The 20,905-nt window shown below is 37.0% G+C and overlaps 1 protein-coding gene across 1 annotated transcript; it reads right to left on the bottom strand.

The window, feature by feature from the left end:
• Positions 1-2,348: 2,348 nt before the first annotated feature.
• Positions 2,349-18,698, bottom strand: CMAS (cytidine monophosphate N-acetylneuraminic acid synthetase). The gene is made up of 8 exons (XM_059935426.1): positions 18,334-18,698; positions 11,493-11,635; positions 11,178-11,333; positions 9,299-9,432; positions 7,455-7,549; positions 6,902-7,073; positions 5,982-6,135; positions 2,349-3,109 (listed from the first exon to the last, which is right to left on the bottom strand). The coding sequence occupies exons 1-8, from the start codon at positions 18,591-18,593 to the stop codon at positions 2,919-2,921; spliced, it is 1,305 nt and encodes a 434-aa protein (XP_059791409.1). The 5' UTR covers positions 18,594-18,698; the 3' UTR covers positions 2,349-2,918.
• Positions 18,699-20,905: the final 2,207 nt, after the last annotated feature.

Raw genomic sequence — 20,905 nt, 5'->3', positions numbered from 1 at the left:
TGGTCTTTCATGTTGGGTACTTTTCTCATTACATCCTTTTAGATATTAATCATAGCTATTTAAATTGCCTATTTGATAATACTAACAAGTGTGTCATATCTGAGTCTGGATCTGATGATTGCTTTTTCTCTTCAGATTCTGCTTTTTCTTGCCTTTTGTATACTTTGTAATTTTGTGGTTGAAAGCCATGTATGTTATTGGGTAATGGGTACCAAGACACAAAGTCTCTAGTATGAAGATTTATGTTAATCTTGCTAGGAGTTGGGCTGTATTTACTGTTTCCTGTAGCTATAGGGACCAGAGACTTCAAATTCCTCCAATGTCCTTGTTTTTGATTTTGGGACTTCCTTTTTTATTTCTCCTCAGAGAAAGTCTGTGTCTTGTAGTCTTTTAAGCTGTAATCCACTGTTATCATACTAGCAACATATTGGTGTAGCATAGGGTGTAGAACACGGGGAACATTCTAAAATCTTCTAAGACTTGGTCTCTTAGTGGGCTTGTCTTGGGAATATGCCTTCACAAGTGTTTCTGTCTCTCCTACAACATATCGCTTTCTTCCTCTTGCTGCTACTGTTTTTCCTGCCTGCAGCATTCTCTATTTCCTTGATGTCATCTCCCCTGTTGAATAAGGGGGAATTTCCCCACCTTAGGTGAGACAGAGAGGTTGGAGTGGAGCAGAGTTCCCTTCTCCCTGTTGGGGTAAGTCTTCTGTATTGTCCTCTGGGGAGATGTCCTTCCTACTGGAGTAGTCCTTTCTTAGGGAGATAGGGTTTCTCCTATCAGGACCATAAGGGGATTTTTCTTGAATCCTTAGACCCGTTCTGTGATAACCTGCTGGCATTTCTGGAGGGAAAGTGTGTCCCACTCCCACCTCCCATGACTGCAGTTTCTAGGAGTTTCTCACTCTCACATTAGTTCCACACAACTGCTGGCAATTTGCAAAATTACTAAATGTTCCCGTCAGTTTATGGCATCCAGCAGGTTTTGCTCTAGGCAAACCAATATCAGGTGCTATATCTCTGGATGTGATTGTCATTGATTTTGGCCAGTTTGTCTTGTAAGGAAGGGGTTGGCAACTTCTAAGTTCTTTACATGTCAGAGCTGAACATATATTTTCTTGGCTAAGTTTCCCTACTATGGGGCACACAGGAACTAGGAGTCACAAGGCGGTCTGAACCATCTCTTTGTATTTGGCTTTGGGTGAGGGGAATGAAACAAGGACTCCAGTATAATCTATACTTATGCATGGTAATTACGGGAGGTATTTTGTCAGGACGTTTTTTAGGAATGAGTGACTCATGTGCTGATTAAATATAAGACTTGAGAATAGGCTAATAGAGTCATGGTTGGAGAATTACACAGAATAGCTTGATTGGGGTGGAGAACCGCACAAGAATCAGTAGGAACCGAAGCTGGAAGTATTGTGTCCAGAGTACATTTAGACTGGGAAATGTTTGATTACATTCTGTGGTCAGCATGGAGTCACTACAGATTTTGTAAAGGATAACAGCAAATACATAATTAATCTAGCAATAGTATTAGATAAACTGAAGGGACACTGGGCTAGTAGTGTCAAGCTCAAGATTTAGTGTCTGACTAGAAATGAAAAGGAGAAACTGAGGAAGGCTGTGATGTCCCAATGATAAAATCAGACATTTGAGAGATGAGGTACAGGAGTCTGGCCTATAATACAAAGAACTTGAAATGCAACCAGATCTCACAACAGAGATTAGATTTTGGAGTCATTAGATTTTGGAGTCATCCGCATGGAGGTTAGAGCTGAAATACTGAATAGAGATGTGGTCTTCGGGAAGAACAAGAGCTGCGTTTAGAACCTTTGGGAATGTGTAAATTTAAGGGGATGGGAGAACATAGAGTTAGCAGTGGAAAAGCAAGAAAGATGGGAGTAAAACCAGGACAAGATGTAAAGGAAATTAAGGTAGATGATCCTTTTTTCTTCCAACTTATGTCTGGCCTATAGGGGCAGACTCTGAACTGTACAGATCCACCCAGTCTTGACTGGAAAACAGCTTCCTATATAGCACGGCGTGAATGGCTTGCTTCTTGCTAGAGTTTTACATGAACTCTTTTTATAGTGGAAATAGATGAAAATGTTCCACAAGAAATGGTTAGTGTTTTTATTAGGTAAGCATCCACATTTAGGAGCTAATGTCCCATTCTTGGAATCTAACCAGGTAGGAGAGAGATTTGTGCTGGCTGTAAAATTGTGATAATACCCAAATTTAGTACACAAAATTACCATGATCTCCGAGGTAACTGCAAACGATTTACTACAAACCAATATACAACCTTCACAATACATGAATTTCTTCAGACATCTGTATTTGTATTAATGTGCTGTATGTATCCATATATGGAGTACAAGTGGATGCTCCACAGCTGGTATTTAGTGGCTTGTTTCTCACGCTGACCGCGTGGTCAGTGTTGAAATCAGGCAATGTTCGGTACATCTCTTCTACAGCAACAAGACAGTTTGCATCAAGTTTGTGAAATGTAATTTTATTAATTAATAGAAGGGCATGTCTTACCAGACAAACTGTCCCAAAATAAATAAAGTTTCAGCATCATTAAAAGCACACAAACACACAATTTTACAGGGTAAAATACAAAGTCAATTTTGATGGCGCTCTTACTTTCATTTACTAAAAATCTGAGAGAGACTGTAATCAATCTCTAAATAATGATCCTGCATAAAGAGAAAAATACAGCACAGTTATTTCATAGAAGGTTTTGGAGTGACAGTTTGAGAAGACTCTGCTTTAAAAGATATTAAGATATATCACAAATCCAATCACACTCTCTGTTAACATTACAGCATGGAATTGTACTTAATCAAAAATAAAAGTAAAGTGGCTGAAGAAGGCTGTATACTTTCTTTTCCAACATAACACTAATTTCTATTTTTGGCATGAATTAATAACCTTTTCCATTAGTAGGAAAACGTGCTCTGCAAACTCTCGGAGGGCACCACGGCCACCATTGCTTTTGCAAATATATCCAACAGCCTTCCGGGCAGCGGCACAGGCATCAGCAGGAACGCCACTGAGGCCCACTTTCTTCAAGCATTCCTCATCAGACACTTCATTTCCTATCAAGTTAAAGAAACACTGGTTGAATATTTAAAGAGAGAAGGAATTTTCTTCCTAAATAATGCAAACAGCAATCAGTAAGTAATTCTGGCAACTTCAGACACTGTATATTAGAATACTACAGATTAGATGGAACAAAAATAAAAGTATTTCCAAGTATAATAAATACTTAAGGTCTAGGGTTTCTCCTAAGTAATTAATAATAAACGCTTATCAATTAGAGGAGAATGGAGTGTACTTTCTGCTTGCCATGCATATTACAATTACTAGAAATCTAATATAAACTATAATTATTTAAACTTTTTATTAAGGAAAATTTCAAACATGCAAGAATCCCAAATTTATGTAAAGTAATTATTAATGTTCTGCATTATTTATCAATATTTTTGTCCATTCCCTGCCCTCAAGTTTTTTGGAGGAAAGGGAGAAGAAGGAATTCTCAGACAACATACTTTACCCATAAACTCTTTGCCATCTGTCTATAATACATATATTTTTAAGAAACTGACACAATATCACCCAACCAACAAAATCAACACTAATTCCTTAATATCATCTAATAACCTAGTGCATGCTCAAATATCCTCAGCTGTCTCAAAATTGTCTTTTTATAGTTGATTCATTTGAATCAGAAACCAAAAAAGGTCCACATACTGCATTTTGTTGCTATACATCTTAAGTCTCTAACAGTTCTGATTTGTATGCTGCTTGTTGAAAAATTACCATCACACTGACATAACTACATCCTTTCTCTCCCTGCCTTGCTTATCAGTTTCTCCACCTCCCCCTCTTATTTTTTTCTTTTTTTTGGTAGGATGAATTTCAGAAGCTCCCAGGATCTAACATTCACCATTCTGCATATAACTATTACTATAATATAGACCAAATACTACTAATAAATGTTGGTTAAGAGTGTTTGTTTTAAATCTGTTCTACATTTATCTACTGAAATTTTTCTTTTATTATTAAAGGTATTGAAATTTGAATTGTTTTCAATGAAAGATGATAAAAATTAAAGTATTTCTTTGTATAACCCACCCCTGAAACTAAACTTTATTCAATTTTATTTATAAAAGTGTTTATTAGAATAAATGAATTCAGTAAAGTTGCAGGATACAAAATTAATACATAGAAGTCTATTGCATTTCTATACATATTAATAATGAACTCTCAGAATGAGAAATTAAGAAAACAATCCCATTTACTATTTCATCAAAAAGAATAAAATACCTAGGAATAAATCTAAGGAGGTAAAAGACCTGTACTCAGAAAACTCTTTAAGACACTGACAAAAGAAACTGAAGATGACACAAACAGATGGAAAGATATACTGTGCTCATGGATTAGAAGAATTAATGTTGTTAAAATGATCATAACTACACCAAAGGCAATCTGCAGAGTCAATGCAATCCCTACCAAAATACCAAAGGCATTTTTCACAGAACTAGAATAAATCTAAAATGTGTATGGAAACAAAAGACCCCAAGTAGCCAAAACAATCTTGAGAAAGAAGAACAGAGCTGAAGGAATCATGTTCCCTGTTTTCAAAAGCTATACTCATTAAAGCAGTATGTTAAGAGATTAACCTTAAGAGTTCTCATCGCAGGGAAAACATATTTTTATTATCTCATATGTATCTATATGAGATGATGGATATTCACTAAATTTACTGTGATAATCACTGCATGATGTATGTAAGTTAAATCACTGTGCTGTAGACCTTAAACTTATACAGTTCTGTAAGTCAGTTATATCTCAATAAAATTGGAAGAAAAAAATAGTGTCAACATTTTAAAGGAATGCACTTTTATACATTTATGTGGCTGATACAAAATACTGCTCTGATTTTTAAAATAAAAATTTGGAGTTTATTCTCTATTTTCTTGCTTTTCTAACCTCTACTTTTTATATTTTTTTCCTTATGTGATATAAGTAATGCATACTCTTGGTAGAAACTTTTTAAAAAAATAAACGAAGGCAAAAAAAAATCAAAATTAACCTAATTATCATTATTTATGGATAATCACTACACTCTGGCATATATATTTTACAGTTTTACTTATATAAATGATATACACTTATTACTAAATGCATACACTATTTTAAGGATCTTATATTATCTTCAATTTCTTTCCCAATAGCCTTATGAAGTTTGATTTGTGTTTATACTATAAATAGGAAAACTAAGGCTTAGAGAAGCTGCTTAAGGTTGCATAGGTAATAATAAGTACAGCTGGGATTTGTTATATGTTCCATTAAAATTGTTTTCTTCTTACAAAAATTGGATCATTTTCTATCAAAGGTTCTATAGTATTTTTCTCCACTGAATCTTCACATGTGATTCAAAGGCTATTCCTGAAGTCCCCAGATCACGTGCTCCCAAAGCATCCCTGTGCTTCTTCTTTTGAGGCCCATATTGTCCTTGTAAATATTTATCTCATACACGGTTTATAGTTATTATGTATTTTAATAAATTTTCATTACTGATATTCAAAAATGTTGACATCATTAGACTGTAAACTCTGTAAGCAATAAGTCCCAGCAAGCAGTTCCAAGTATGCATAGAGGAGACACCTGATAAATATACTTGCTTAATGCTAAAGTGAAAAACTTATGACATGTGACCATGTCAAGGAATACATATTACAGCATTGTTTTTAATGATTGCATAAATATATTTTTGCAGGATATTTAGGTGGGTTCTTTTTATCCCTCCATTATTGGCATATTTGTTCAATTTCTTTCCTGGAAATGGAATCTGGAGAGTCAAATCTATGTACATTTTAATAATAGCAAAAAATATTCAGAATGTACTTCCTATATATCAGACATCTTTAATCCATTATTATGGCTGAATAGAAGGATACCAACCAAGATATGCCACTTCTTTCCAGCACAGGCCCATTTCTTTTCTCCATTCATCTACAACTGCAAGCTTGTCTGGTACACTGACTTCCATTTTGCAATCCAGTTTTAAGGAAGAGAGAGTCTGCTTTGAACAGGCCCTTTCTGAGATTAACCTCACCTTAAGAAACAAAAAACAAAGGGCAAAATGAGAAAACAGAAATCTCTCATAATAAAATAACACCTTTTAAATAATACAAATCACAAGTGAGTAGTCTGAAGGACTAATTAAGTAAAATCAACTAATTTATTTTAAAATGATGAAGCTTTAACACATTTGATTGCTAGTAGTCCAATAAAGGCGAAAGACTGTTTTCTACAGTGGAAAGGAGTCTATCTACAGGTAAAAAATAAAATATACATTGTCTGATAACAATCTAAGATTCTCCAATAATTCAATTTATTCAGAGGAAAGTCTAACTTGTCTCTCATGCTGCTCAGAAACACGTATTTAAGATTTCTAGTGAATTCTAAGAAATCATCTTAAACTTCATTTTTGAAAATACACATAAGTATTGTTATTTTGAATTAAAATTTTCAATCATAAGAATAAGCTACATTTAAAAAATCCACCTGAGATTTGCTTTTTTCCAAATGCTGACACCTATTTTCTGTGAAATCTTTTGGGTTGCAAGATCCTATCGGAAATACTAGATAGCACCTACTACCATACTCATTAAATAAATAAGAAATATTATTTATTGATAGACAAATTACTAATTCTACTCATCCAGAAGTAAACAGCACAATTTTCTAGGCATGTGAAAGCCAAATTTCAGATATTTTAATTGATAATACTAAAAATGTATATCTCTTATTTCCCTCACATGTTCCTTGACCTTAAATCACAATCTTAAAAAGCATTGCTATGTTCAGGGGGCACATACCTCAATACCACTTTTCTTTAATAAACTTATCCCAATAGCATCTTTTACATCATAAGATATTATTTCTTTTTGGTCTCCTGATACATAAATGTGGCCATTGGTTAGACATCCATCAATATTGCAAACGAAAAGTTTTATCTCCTTCAGCTTCTCTTTGCCAAAATAGCCAAATCTAAAAGAAACCAAAATAGACTTTTGAATCCAAGTGTGATACTAATCACTCCCTCTCATCTAGCTAACACCAGTAAACTTGATAACCCGTTTCCATTTAATTACTCAAACATTACCTTTCCAAGTAACCTCACATATACACTTCAGCTTACAATGCAAGGATTTTAAGTGTGGTCTAACCAGATTATGTGCTTCTCAAGTTATTGAATAAGCCATCTATAGGCATATTTTATGTATATGTCTTCCTCACATAAGCAAAATAATTACAAAAGATCCTAAGATTGGAGGATCAAAAATCAGTTGTCCACAAGTGAATTTAAATGTATCTACTAAAAATCATTCATTATGGTGTAGTGCAAAGGCTATACAATCTTGTTTTTACCTTAATACTCTTTGTTCTGCAATAGGCCAGTCAATGTCCACATCTATGTCCACACTGTGCTCGGCTCGCATCTCGTAGTACGCCATTTTCCCACCCTAAAGATAGCACAGGTGCCATGAGGACTGTTGTCAACATGCATTCACACGTATCAAAAAGTTTATTACAATACAGAACAATGAATCCACTTCTACAGTACTAAGAAAAATGAATAAGCCAGTAATACCAGACATACAACAAATAATTTTTTTTGGAGGGGAGAGCTTATTGTTTTCCATATATTCAAACCACATAAAACAAATAACCTTGACATTTTCCAAATTCTATCTACACAGTGCAAGTTCCCATCTTTCTTTCTTTAAATAGATTTTTAAGATTGAAACAGAGTAGAAATAATACGCATCCTCCAGTATTCTGACCACAAGGAATTTTCTGGGAATCCCTAATTGTATCCCCTTTGTTCTGGTAGTCTCTCCCATCATCATCCAAAAGCAGTAGTATAAATGTTTTTGGAACTTCTGTTCCTATTTGCAATAGGGGTAAGATTGGGGAGGAAAAGGAACTGTAGTATCTACAGTACAGAATTGTCTTAGATCCCTGAGCTACAGATGGGAGTGGACAATAATTGTCTGGGTCATACGTGGGCAAAGGTAGGAACAGTGTCATGATCCTGGGGTATGGCGCAAGAGGAGTGAGGCCTTTCCTGATTGTAATCATTTGAAGGTCAATATCAATCACTAGAAATTTTCATTTTTCAGAATTGTCAGTCTCTTTACAAATCTTATTACAAGGAGAAAGCTATTTTTCTCCGCACTTTAGGAAAGGGTCAAATCACAGTTCCCCTTAGCAAAGAGCTTATGGAGGGTGGTATCTGTAGATGTCAAATCTAATTTTCCTGAATACTCAAACTTAACTGAACAGCCAGCCTACAGTTTGCCTACTGACCAGAAGATTGGAAAAATTCCTTCCCCTTAGAGAATGAGTCACATTAGAATTTTTACTATAAAGAGTGGAGTTCAGGGGTTCTTAAATGCTATTTTTTGAGTAACATAAGGACTTGAATCCAAATCCTAACAGTGCCATTTACAACTTGTTTTTGCTTTGAGCCAATTGCTTCATTTTTCAGAGCTGCCATTTCCTCCTCTGAAACAGAACTAGGAACATCCATTTTATTCCGTTATATAAGATAACCTATGTAGTATTTCATATAGTCCTGGGTCCATAGTAAGTGCTGAATAAAGAATAGCTATAACCAAAATGAACAAATAGTATATGATGTAACCACACAGGCTCTAAAGATGAGAGAGACATCCAACTCCCTTATTGTAAAATGAGAGCATTAAGACTCAGAACAGATAAAATGATATATTCAAGGTTAAATAGTTATAGATAGAGATTTTACTACAATATATTCCGGTTTTCCTGATGCCCAGGTTGGTGCTCTTTCACCTCTACTATCCTGTTGTGTTTTTTTGTCTCTCTTCAAAGTAATAAAGGTTATTCAACTGTACAACCACAACTTGACAGTAATAACAACTATGGATTAAAAACAGAGTTTTGAATGAAATAATATAAATACCAGGACACATACAGAACATTCAATACTTGTTTCATTTCTTATCTTAATGTTACAATTGTAGCAGAATCCTTCCCATACTCACTGAATGAACCCCAAAGATCATTTTGGGGTAAGTGTGCAGGATAAATGCCTCAGATGGTAAATCTTGTCAGTTACTGCTTTTCCCCTAGGGGTTAATACTTTCCTTTACGTGCCATACTTCTTTCTTAGAACTCAAAGTATATAGATAAAAGGGTTTGAAAGGTTTTTGCAAAATGAGGGCACAAACCTGTAAGTAACCCATCTCTATCAAATGTCTTTTAGCAAAATAAAACGAGCCATTTTCATATAATTCTCCATCCCAGTCTTGTCGACGAGGTCGTTTAGCTGGATTCAAATTCAGAGGCTCAGTCATTTCACGAACTAAAAGCAAAAAGCTACAGTAAGTCCCAGGTGCTTTCAACACTGAAAATGTTCATTCAGTAATTTTTTTAAAAAGCAAATAAAAATGAACTCAGAAGGTAGAATATTTCTGTATCTAAATAAACAATTTAAAAGATTTTTTAAAGAAACAAAACCTCTAATAATTCTGATGATTTATCTTTGTTTTTCAATAACAATAATAAGAGAAAAATAAAGTATCTTATAGAGAAATTCTGAGTAATTAAAGTTTTAAGCTATTTATACAAATATGATGCTTTGGGAGGACATAAAGGCAACCTTAAAATAGTTTCAAAAAGAACTGAATTTGTTATAAAGTACCCATAATTCAATATTTGAGCCCTTTAAATCTACTGCTATGTGCTTCTATAGAAATACAATGTATGTGTTATTTATCTAATGTGGTTGAGAAATTACTTTCATGGAATTATTACAGAAAAATGAATAGTTCCCCATTAAATTATTGAAACTTTCATATTGATAGAACTGCTTATATAATGTATGATACATTCTTACCAGTAGTTAAAAAAAATACTAATATAAAATATACATAACAATAAATAAATAATGTTTACTTATTATTATTGTTGGTAATAATGAAGGCTGAGCAATACCAACATTAATGATTATAACATGATATAATAAATGAAGCCTTCAGTATTGGTATATAGGAATTCCCTTGGCTTTCCACTAAATTTTTGCCAAATTTGTGTTTGTGGATGTGTATAGATACTTTTTGAACTTTTTTAACTTAATCATATATCATATAAAGCTCAATATTCAGTTTAACACTGGGCTTCCTTGATTTGTTCAAAAATGTGTTTTTCAAGCTTTAATCCTTCCTATATCTTATTTCTGATATTTAGTGAATAAGTTCAAAATATTATATATATAAAACTTAACATAGAACTTGCTACAGAGAAGACAATAAGTGCTTACTGAATGAAATCAATAAATGTAGTCATTGATATACTGCATTGATTTTGATAGCATTCATATTTAGAGGCTGAAAAATCATCATTTTCTGTCTATAACTTTATCTTCTTATCTTAATTGCTCTTTTGTGGACCTTCTCCATTTTCACTGCATCTTCCCCTCTCCTTTAAGTCAAACATAGGTTAGAGACAAATGGGCCAGCTTTCCTACATTCAACAAATGTCAGGGCACTGAAGAGTAATCACACTGCCTTTCTTCACGTATGTTACATTTACCTATTTGTTGGTAATTCTATTCTTTATTACAGATTTTGCTACTTTATCTGGCTAGAAATCAGGCTCTAGCTAAACATTATGGAACTCTTTTTGCACAAGAAGTTACAAATTTTGGGAAGCAATTCCATAAATTCATTCTTGAGGTTCTCCAAAACTTTTTGGTAGAAGATTTCTAGTCCCACAATTCTATGATTTATAGGGAGTTTATCAAACAAGTCTAGAACAACATAAAAGTATTTGCTCTAGAAAAATGACATGTCTTCCTCAAAATACAAATAGAGGGTTAAAATAATCCTTTGTAAAAAGTAATTTGGTAGAGAATTAATTTGGTCTCATTGTTTTGCCTCAATAATCACAAGATTTAGAACACATTATGTTATTACCTACTAGAGTTAAGAATCCCATGTTCTATTCTACTGCTCCCTTTTTACTCTCCCCACTCCTAAAGAATATTTACATATGAAAAATTAATTCTCCATAAAATGAGCTAAAATAAAGATTGATACAACAGATTACCTCCTTTCTGAATTTCACCCCATCGAAACTGATGGCGTCTCACAACAGAGAAAACAGAATCATATCCTTCTTCTCGAATCATTTCTGCAACTTTTTGAAGATCAGTAGGATGTAAACACGGAGAAGTAGCTTGAATATTTCCTACAATGTCAACCTCTTAAAAAGACAAAACAAATGAAAAGAACATCAAAATAAAGTTCTTTGCAAGCAAGTAATACTAAGATCTAAATTCAAATGTTAAAACAAGTCTTGTGAAATGATAGGCAAGTTGGAAATTATGTAAAATTTTGAATAAACTATTAGTCAAACTCATACCATTGTGATAATTAAGAAATTCTATGATGGCATCTAGTGAGGTAGAACTGTCTTTTGAAGCTTCAGAACTTCTTCGATGAACTTGTGCACCAAATTGTTTGGCCACATTCTCAATTTCATCATGGTCTGTTGAAACCCAAACACTGTACAGATATTAAAAAATAAAAAAATAAAAAGCCAAATCACTAAAAAAAAAATCATTAAAGATAAAAAGGAGCTCTGCAACCCCAAAAATACAGCTTACATAATGTTAGAATAGTTTTTGTACCAGCAAAATAATGTTACAGATAGAAAGTAATATGAAATTTAAAGAAAAATAAAGTATTTTCTATGTAAACCACATTTTAAAATGTCTGAATCAAAAATGTGGTCCTAGATGTAATATTTATATTTACATATATATTTATATTATATATAACATATTATTTATATACATATTATTTACATAGCCCTAGATATAGTTTTATAAAATTAGAAAAAAATGATAATTGGTATTTTTAAAGCTACTGGTATGTTAAAGACACTAGTAACACTAGAAGTTCAAATCTAAAGGAAATAAAGAAGATACTGCTTCTCATTCCCCATCAAAATCCAAAATATTGTGTATTTAATATACTTGCTAAGAAAAAAATGGATTTGGCTTAGCCAAACCACAACACTGAAAGAGTTTCAAGCTTAGTAGAGATTAAATGCCCAAAACAATCAGACAAGCCAACTCTTTTTTTTTTTTTTTTTTTGCCAACTAACAATGGGTACATAAATATCTGAACACAGAATCAAGTGGGTAAAGCCACCGATAACAATTAAAGATGTGGAGAACATGACTTGATTGGCTCAGGAGAGCTTAGTTGAACAGCTCTATTAACCACAGCTTACAGAGCTGACCATTTGGACTTTATAAGACGACAACTAAGAGTAAAATATAAAACATTATTTTGGGGGTGTGTACTAGTCTGTACTGAATTGTTTCCTTGACCTTTACAAATCCCCACTGCTAGAAACAGAAGATGTGAATATTACTCTAGCCACAATGTTTTTATAGTGACATTACACAAAGAAATCTGAATGACTTCTTTGGTATATGCATATACAGTTGACCCTTGAACAGCACTGGTTTGAACTGTGTGAATGTTTTTCAATAAATGCACTGGAAAAACTTTAGAAGGTCTGCTACAATTTGAAAAAAATTGCCAACTGTGTAGCCTAGTAATATTGGAAAAAATAAGAAAAAGTTAGGTGGGACTTCCCTCGCGGTCCAGTGGTTACGACTCCGTGCTTCCAATGCAGGGGGTGTGGGTTCGATCCCTGGTTGGGGAACTAAGATCACACATGCTGTGAGGCATGGCCAAAAAATAAACAACAACGATGTGATTAAACCAGCCAAGATGACTAAGTATAATACCACAAAAACGCAAAAAAAAAAAAAAGGTATGCCATGAACACATACAACATATGTAGATAATAGTCTATCCTTACACAGACATGAGTGATATTTAATATAAAGTTAATAATGTTTTACACTTTTCTGTTTTTTAACTCTGCCCATCATCACAGGTAAGTGGTTTTTTAAAAAAATGGAACAATGTTTCTGACACTGTATTATGAATATGACTGTAATACTGTATGCCATAAAAATTTTGTAATGATTCATTCATTAGTGTATAGGCTAGGCTATCGTGAAGCAATCATACTGATTACAATAGGCTACCATAAAGCAGTCATACTGTTGCTTCTTTGTTACCAATGCCTGAATCATTATACCTGTAAATAAATATGAATTTCTTTTTCACATTATCTTTTCATTTTTGATGTTCAGTGTTAGTAATATGTGTAACATCTACAGTGTTTTGTATCATATAAGACAATATTGATACTGACAGGTGATTCACCTTGTAAACAAAGTAAACTTATGATATTGATATAGTGCAGTACTGTAAATGTATTTTGTCTTATGATTTTCTTTTCTCTAGCTTACTTTATTGTAATATACTATACAATACATATATATTATCAAATGTGTTAATCAATAATAAAAAATAAATAAAACATAAAACATAAAACTAAATAAAACATAATGTGTTTCAGATATAGAAAACTCACGGTTACCCGTGGGGAGAGGGAAAGGGGGAGGGCCAATTAGGGGTAGGGGAAAAAAAAGGGTTATTATGGGATTACATAAAATCATGTGTGAAACTTCTGAAAATTGTAAAGCACTACAGAATTTAAAGAATCTTTCCTTCAATTAAAATAATCAATTAAATTTTAAAAACATAATGTGTTTAGGGGCTTCCTTGGTGGCACAGTGGTTGAGAATCTGCCTGCCAATGCAGGGGACACGGGTTCGAGCCCTGGTCTGGGAGGATCCCACATGCCGCGGAGCAACTAGACCCGTGAGCCACAACTACTGAGCCTGCGCATCTGGAGCCTGTGCTCCGCAACAAGAGAGGCTGCGATAGTGAGAGGCCCGCGCACCGTGATGAAGAGTGGCCCCCGCTTGCTACAACTAGAGAAAGCCCTCGCACAGAAACGAAGACCCAACACAGCCATAAATAAATAAATAATTAAATAATTAAAAACAAACAAACAAAAACATAATGTGTTTATGTTACTGGTAAGGCTTTAGTCAACAGTAGGCTTATTAGTAGTTAAGTTTTGGTGGATCAAAAGCTAATCTGGGATTTTTGACTGCCCAGGGTGGGGAGGGGAGTCAACACCCCTGACCCCACATTGTTCAAGGGTCAACTGTATTTCTTTTACCCCTTTCATTCAATATCTACTGAACGAATGAGAACCTGCATGTTTCAAACGTCTATGCTCAATTGTCAAGAGTGAAAAGAGAGAAACTAAAGAAAAATTTCTAACATCTCTGGCTTTCATTTATGAATTTAATTTCATTTATTGCCTTTACTATTGGCAGATGATTTAATTTAGAGATAAAGTCAATAAACCCCCATAGTGCCCCCAATTTTTTTTTCAGAGAAAACCTAGTAAACAAGATGAGCCATTGGCTAGGAGTCAAGTGTGTCATATCTACTCATGTCATTCTGCGTACGGCAGAACATAGGAGCCCTCATTTTCCTCCATCTCAAAATCTGAAATAATTTTGGGATAAGTTTTTCACGGGAAAATGTCACAAAGTTATACAACAAAGTGAAGTATCAACAAAAATGAAGTGAACTTTTTAAAGAGAGGATAAAAGGAGGTTGGTGATAGTGACACAGTAAAAAGTAAACAGTAAAAGAAAGAGATGAGTCTTTTGACATCTGTTTTCCATCACTAATTGAAATAAATTACTGAAGCCATTTACTTTATTAGCCTGATCTTTACTGTAATAAATATTCAACACCTCAGGATTCAGTGATCTTTTGGAAATGGTAAACAGTAAATAAGAAATAATAGAGGTTGGGAAGAGGTTTGCCTGTGTTTCTTCTTTCCTCCCTTTTATTATTCATTCATTCCTTCATTCATGAAATGATTCCTGACTGCCTATTCTGTTTCAGGCCCTACTCTGGACACCGGGATATATAATCCATTTTCTTGAGAAACTCTCAGCCGATTGGTCGAGAGGTCAGGAAGCAATAACTAACCTTTCTACAATGCTTTACTTTTTACAAGGTATTTTTACAGTGCCTGCTACATAACAGGTGCTCAGTTTGTTGAATGAATGAAACAGTAGATGGTTAAGAGCATGGGCTCTGAAGGAAGGGCTTCAAATCCCGGCTCTACCACAAGCTAGCTATATGACTCTAGGTCAAATCTCCCTAAGCCTCAATTGTCAGTAAAACGGAGGTAATAATAGTAGTAATTACCTAATATGATTGTTATGAGAATTCAACATAAACCACAATACAGAATAAACGTTTAATAAGTGTTAGCTATTGAAAATAATAAAATAGCAATGGTAATAAAGGAAGAGCTACACAGTCTCATTTAATCCTCACACAGAGTTTGTTGCAAGGAAAACTGAAGTTTAGACCTTCAAAGGTCCAAATGTCTAATTTGTATGTATTATGTAAGGCAATGGCATCATGAATATGAAAATAGCATCTTATAGGCACACTTAAAATACAATGATCATCATTTATTAGAAGGACTAAGTCAGTCAATCATTCTACCTTGGTTTAGGGGCATCAGATGAGGGAGGGCAAAAGAGAAAGAATGAGCAAATGAACAAACAGGGCTAATAAAATTTTAAATCAAGTATAAAGTAAATGTCCAAGTTCAACGCCAATGGCTTTAGCCTCAGATGAAGTCATACCACATCTAACAGGATGAACAGGAGTATCAACCACGATCCCTACGACAGAAACTTCAAATCATAAACTGCCATTTCAAGGACAACATAGCATGGCCTTTCATTAATCATAAATCCACACCCTAGAAATGAAACCAAAACTTATGTTTATTTTTCACGTTAGGCAACATTTTAAAAAATCAATTTACTCTGAGATTCACTTACACAGCACTCAACCACTGTTGAAACCAAGCTCTTAAAAACTCAGCTCAAACAATAGCTTTTTACTAAATGAAAATATTATCTCAGCATTTTTCTTGACTGTTAACTCTTCAAGTTGGTGTGCGAAGTTAGCAACCTTGAAAGTGTCGTTAGCTTTGATTCTAAGCAGGCCAGAAACTCAATTAAGTCAAAATGATTTTGAACAGAATAATCTCCAGGCCTGAAAAACACACATCAGGCAAGCTACAGTCTTCCCCAGTTCCTTCATAGGGTACATATTTGTTGAAGGAGGCAGAAGGGGAGAAGCAGGAAGGCTGCTCCAAACTGACTGCAGCTTCAGAATAAGTCAATTAAATTCAAATCTACCCCTTTTGGGTGGTAGATTAGAACTCAAAGGGCAGAGAGGGATGTATAATTGCAAGCTTTCTAAATTAACTGTTTTAAGAGGGCATCAGGGGCTATCTGCCAGAACACAGGTAAATTCTCCCGGCAGCATTGAGCACGCATTTTCGGGGGCTGGGATCATCCTAAGAACAAGGCCTTAAGCTGCTAGAAACCATGACAGAGTTTGGTTGAACACAGAGGTTTGGATGGAGTTGTTTGTTATGTGTGGAAAGTTTTGCAGTTCTCAGCAAAACTACCCCCATACCATAAAGGGAGAGCCTATCTAGAGGAACCAAGAAATAGAGGATTATGGTGACCAAGTGCCCTATCCCCTTACTTTCCTTTTCTTAAAAATATGTATTATCACCTGATACAGTATACACTGTTTATATATTAACTGTCTTCTCCCTATTATAATGCAAGCTCCACCAGCCTAGGGATGGACCCTACTGCTATAACCCTTGGTTAAGGACACATAACAGTGCCTGTCACATAGTAGGTAGTCAATAAATGTTTGCTGAATGAATGAATCATTTTTGCCCTTGAATCTGTATCTCAAACAAGCCCTACCTTTTTTTGTTTAGCCAGTTTGAAAGGGGTTTCTTGACATATGCAACTGGAGTTGTAAATGGGTTCTGTTCTCAATCTATTATGAATGTGATTTTCCTCTCTGGTTTATGTTACAAAAATAGGATTTTACTACATCACTACTAACTGGATGCACCTTCTCTCGGTCCTTTTTTTTCCCCAGTGTGTACCCTTTGTAAGGAGGTAAAAATGTCCAAAAGTCTGTGAGCTTAACACGGAAAGAACCATGTCACACACATCTTGCTGTTCCCTTGGATGTGTATGGCAGAAATTAGGGCTCAGTGTTTACTGAACTGAACCAATTCCCCCAGTCTTTCTTTATCACTCCTTTGCACACTTCCTGTTACATTACTGTTATATTCTGTGCGCCAGCTCTTATTTACCTTGCACCACCCAGGACTTCCTTTAGATTAAAACATTAAGAAAATTAGTAAATTTATACTTTTTTGGTACCTCCTTTGTAAACAAGAACAGTTAAATGAAAATCATTTATCCATATATTAGTGTAGGTAATTACTATGCTCCAAAACCAGCCATCTCTTTAAAAACCAAAACCCAAACATCAAAAGGTGAAAATAATTTACTTTCCACGGTAACAAATTCAAGCATAATTAGGTTGAAATTACCATGTGTAAATGCATTCTTGACACAGAATTCTACCTCCCTTCTTTTATGAACGACATAAGCTTGTAACTCCCGACCAATACGGCATATGGCCATGTCTCTAAATGATGCACAATTAAAACTGTCCTTAGGACAAACGAGGTTCCAAAGGTATGATCAAACCATTTATAAGCATTTCATCAAACAGTCCAGCGGTGCGGTTTTCCACTCTCTCGCACCTAGATACAAAGGTGGGGAGCTTTCTAGATTGTGCTGACTCACAGGCAGATAGCTTAGAGTATTTTCCAAAGGTCAGGAAAGGATCTCCAAGCTGAACTTGAAATGAGAAAAGCCTTGACAGCCCACTCCATTCATGAACCCGATGCCTCCTTAATCGTTCAGCACCAGGTGGGTGTCAGACGCCGGGCAACAGTGGAAAGCCAACGGCCACTGCCTAAAGGAGTTCACAGATTATCGCAGACGTTTCACAAGGGTGGACTCCTTTCCTTTACCCTGCGACGTCAACCCGGGCAGCGCAGACGGTAGAGAAGAGGAAATCTCCCCCTTTACGGATGTTATTCTCAAGGGCGGAGACAGGAACGGTCCCAAGTTCATGGCTATTAGCAGCTACGGAACAAGGAAGAAGCTGGAGCCCCTCCTCCCCCGGCTGCCAGCCGGGGCCCAGACACCCCGGATCTTGCACACCCCTTCCGGGGGCGATTGCCCCCCGGAGCCCCTGCCCCTCCGGCGGCCCCGCTCCCCCTCAAGACCCCCGCCCAGGCCGCACCGCCCACTCTCGCACATGCGCACCTCTGGAAGACCCCCGAGTCCAGGGCCGCACGCAGGACCCAGCCAATGAGCGGGACCCCCGCCAGGTGCTTAATGTTCTTCAGGGGGATGCCCTTGCTGCCGCCGCGGGCCAGGATTAGGGCCGCCAGGTGCGGGGGCTTCTCCACACCTCGGCCCTGGCCGCCGCGGGAGTTGCGCTGCAGCTTTGGCGGCCGACCCCGGGAGGGCCGCCCCCGCGGGTTGGAGACGGAGGTGGCTGCCCCCTTCTCCACCGAGTCCATCTTCCTCCCACGCCTTCTCCCCAGCTTCTCCACATCCGGGAGCTCTTGTCTCGCCACCTCAGCTCGGCGCCGCCCGATCTCCCCGCCCGACCGCTCGCGGGGGTGGCTGTTCCCGACCCCGCCCACCGCCACGTCCCCGCGCCCTCGCGGGGCACGCCGGGAATTGTAGTCCACGGGTCGCTCGCAGGGTCCCGGAGGCCCAGTAGGTTCTGCCCAGGCGACCCCCAAGTCCAAGCCCGGCACGGAAAGGCCAGAAATGCCTGGAAGGAAGTGTAGCTTCTGGGGGGCTTGATATTGTATGGAGATTAATAAAGTAGGCAACACAGGTTACCGATCTTTTGCTGAAGAACTTCCCCATTTAGGAATTGTGGGTTTTCCACGGCACACCCTGGTGCACCCGAACACTAATCAATTTTATATTTTAAAATTTATATTTTAAACGTCTGTCTTTCTGCTATGCTTCTGACTCATTGTTTCCAAGAGATGACCTCATTCGAATGTCCTCCAAGCACCTTAAATTCAACGTTTTAAAAACAACTCTCCCAGAGCAACCCTATATTTTTGGTAACCATGTGAGGAGAAGCTCAAACTGCTTCTACCTCTGCATTTTCTTTTTCTTTCTTTTTTTTTTTTTTAATTGCGGTGTAACTGACATATAACATGTTAGTTTCAGGTGTACAATGTAACTATTCGATATTTGTATGTATTGGGAAATGATCACCACAATAGGTTTAGTTAACCTTTCAACATATCTGTCTGCATTTTCTATCAAATATCACCATCCGTCTGGTGGAAAAACTTGGAAGTCAACCTTGTCTACTCCCTTCTAAGTGTAGTAGACACCTGTTAGTTTTCTTGTTTTTTGTTTTTGGACTACTGAAAACCTTTCCCTTTCAGGAATTGTTACCTCTCTTACCTGGTGGGCGTTTCACGCCACCCTCAACAGTGTAGCGGTGGGTGTGTGACCCAAGCTGATCAATCTAAGTACCTCATCTTCCTGAACACAGCTGTGGTCTAGGGACAGGCGTATGACCAAGCAGAGCCTCTTGGCGTCCTTTCCAGAGACTCTGGGAAAGAAAGGATCTTTTTCTTGCTGAATATTTGGGTGCTAAGGACCCTGTAAACCTGAATCCTGAGGGCAGGATGAGGGAAGGGGTGTGGTGGGAGTTTCTGTTCTGAAATTGGCTGGGAGGCTGATGTTCACACAGAAGAAAACAGGGCCAAGACATGCAGGGAGAAGAGAGAAAGAGCCCCGATGGCATCATTTAAACCTCTTGATCCAGCCAAGAGGTTCAAAGGTGCACGCGCGCACACACACACACGCACACACATGCATACATATATCTCTTTTTTGGGGTGGTTTTTTAGGAAGTATTCTCCTACCTAGCATGCATTTTGTTTTTTACCACTTTTGCAAGCTTGTATCTGGAAGTAGAGAGTCTCCTTGCCTGTCCTGGGTAAAGGCTAGTACATCCAGAACGGATGAAAGATAGTAGTACTGCCTCTTCTTCTCAAGAAGTGACAGAAAGCCTTTGTGCTTCTCAGGTCTTGGCTCTTTCTGAAGGAGACAGAGTAAGCCTTTAGTGTTTTGGGTCCTGGAGAGGCACTGGAAACTTCACGTCTCATCTGTTTGCCTGTGAAGTAGCTCAGCCCTTACTGGGACTGGTTCTGGGAGAAGGTGCTGGATGTGGGGCAGTGTGGCTGTAAACAGACATCAGTGCAGTGCCTGAAGAAGGGGGCCAGGCCCCCAAGAACCATCCCAGCACTCCAGGCCAAGTGACCACTTTGCCCCCAACGTACTGGCTCTTTGACTGGCACCTTCACAGTTATTTTGCTTGACAGAGAGCAGCACTGATTTTTTGGCAACCATGTGAGGAGGACATCTACTGCTTCTTACACACCAAAACCTCTTTTCTCCTTTCCACCCCAATAACAATCTTAGTTCCCACTAATAAAATAGTTACCATTCTCCACAGTAATTCCCTAGGGACCCACAAACCCTAGTGGGCCACTGACATCTGAGTAGTTTAACTTCTCTGGCATTGGTGTCCTCCAAGCTGGGGACACAGCAAGTGGCACCACTGTTTCTTATCAAAGGAGATTATAACAATTTGCGTAAAAGCTGTGAGACTCTGGACTCCTCCAGGAGAGGGACTGTTCCTTCTTTGTAATCACATTCAGAACAATATGTGGGTCACAGCATCTGCTTAGTAAACGGCAGTGAACTACGTCTGATGTTACTTTTCCAGTCTCTGCCCACACATACTTTTTTCTTTTTTTTTTTTCACTCTCCAACATTACCATAAACTCAT

This window comes from Balaenoptera ricei, chromosome 10 (assembly GCF_028023285.1).
Source record: "Balaenoptera ricei isolate mBalRic1 chromosome 10, mBalRic1.hap2, whole genome shotgun sequence".
Lineage (NCBI taxonomy): Eukaryota > Metazoa > Chordata > Mammalia > Artiodactyla > Balaenopteridae > Balaenoptera > Balaenoptera ricei.
The sequence above is the reverse complement of the archived record's forward strand: the minus strand, read 5'-3'. Positions and strand labels throughout refer to the sequence as shown.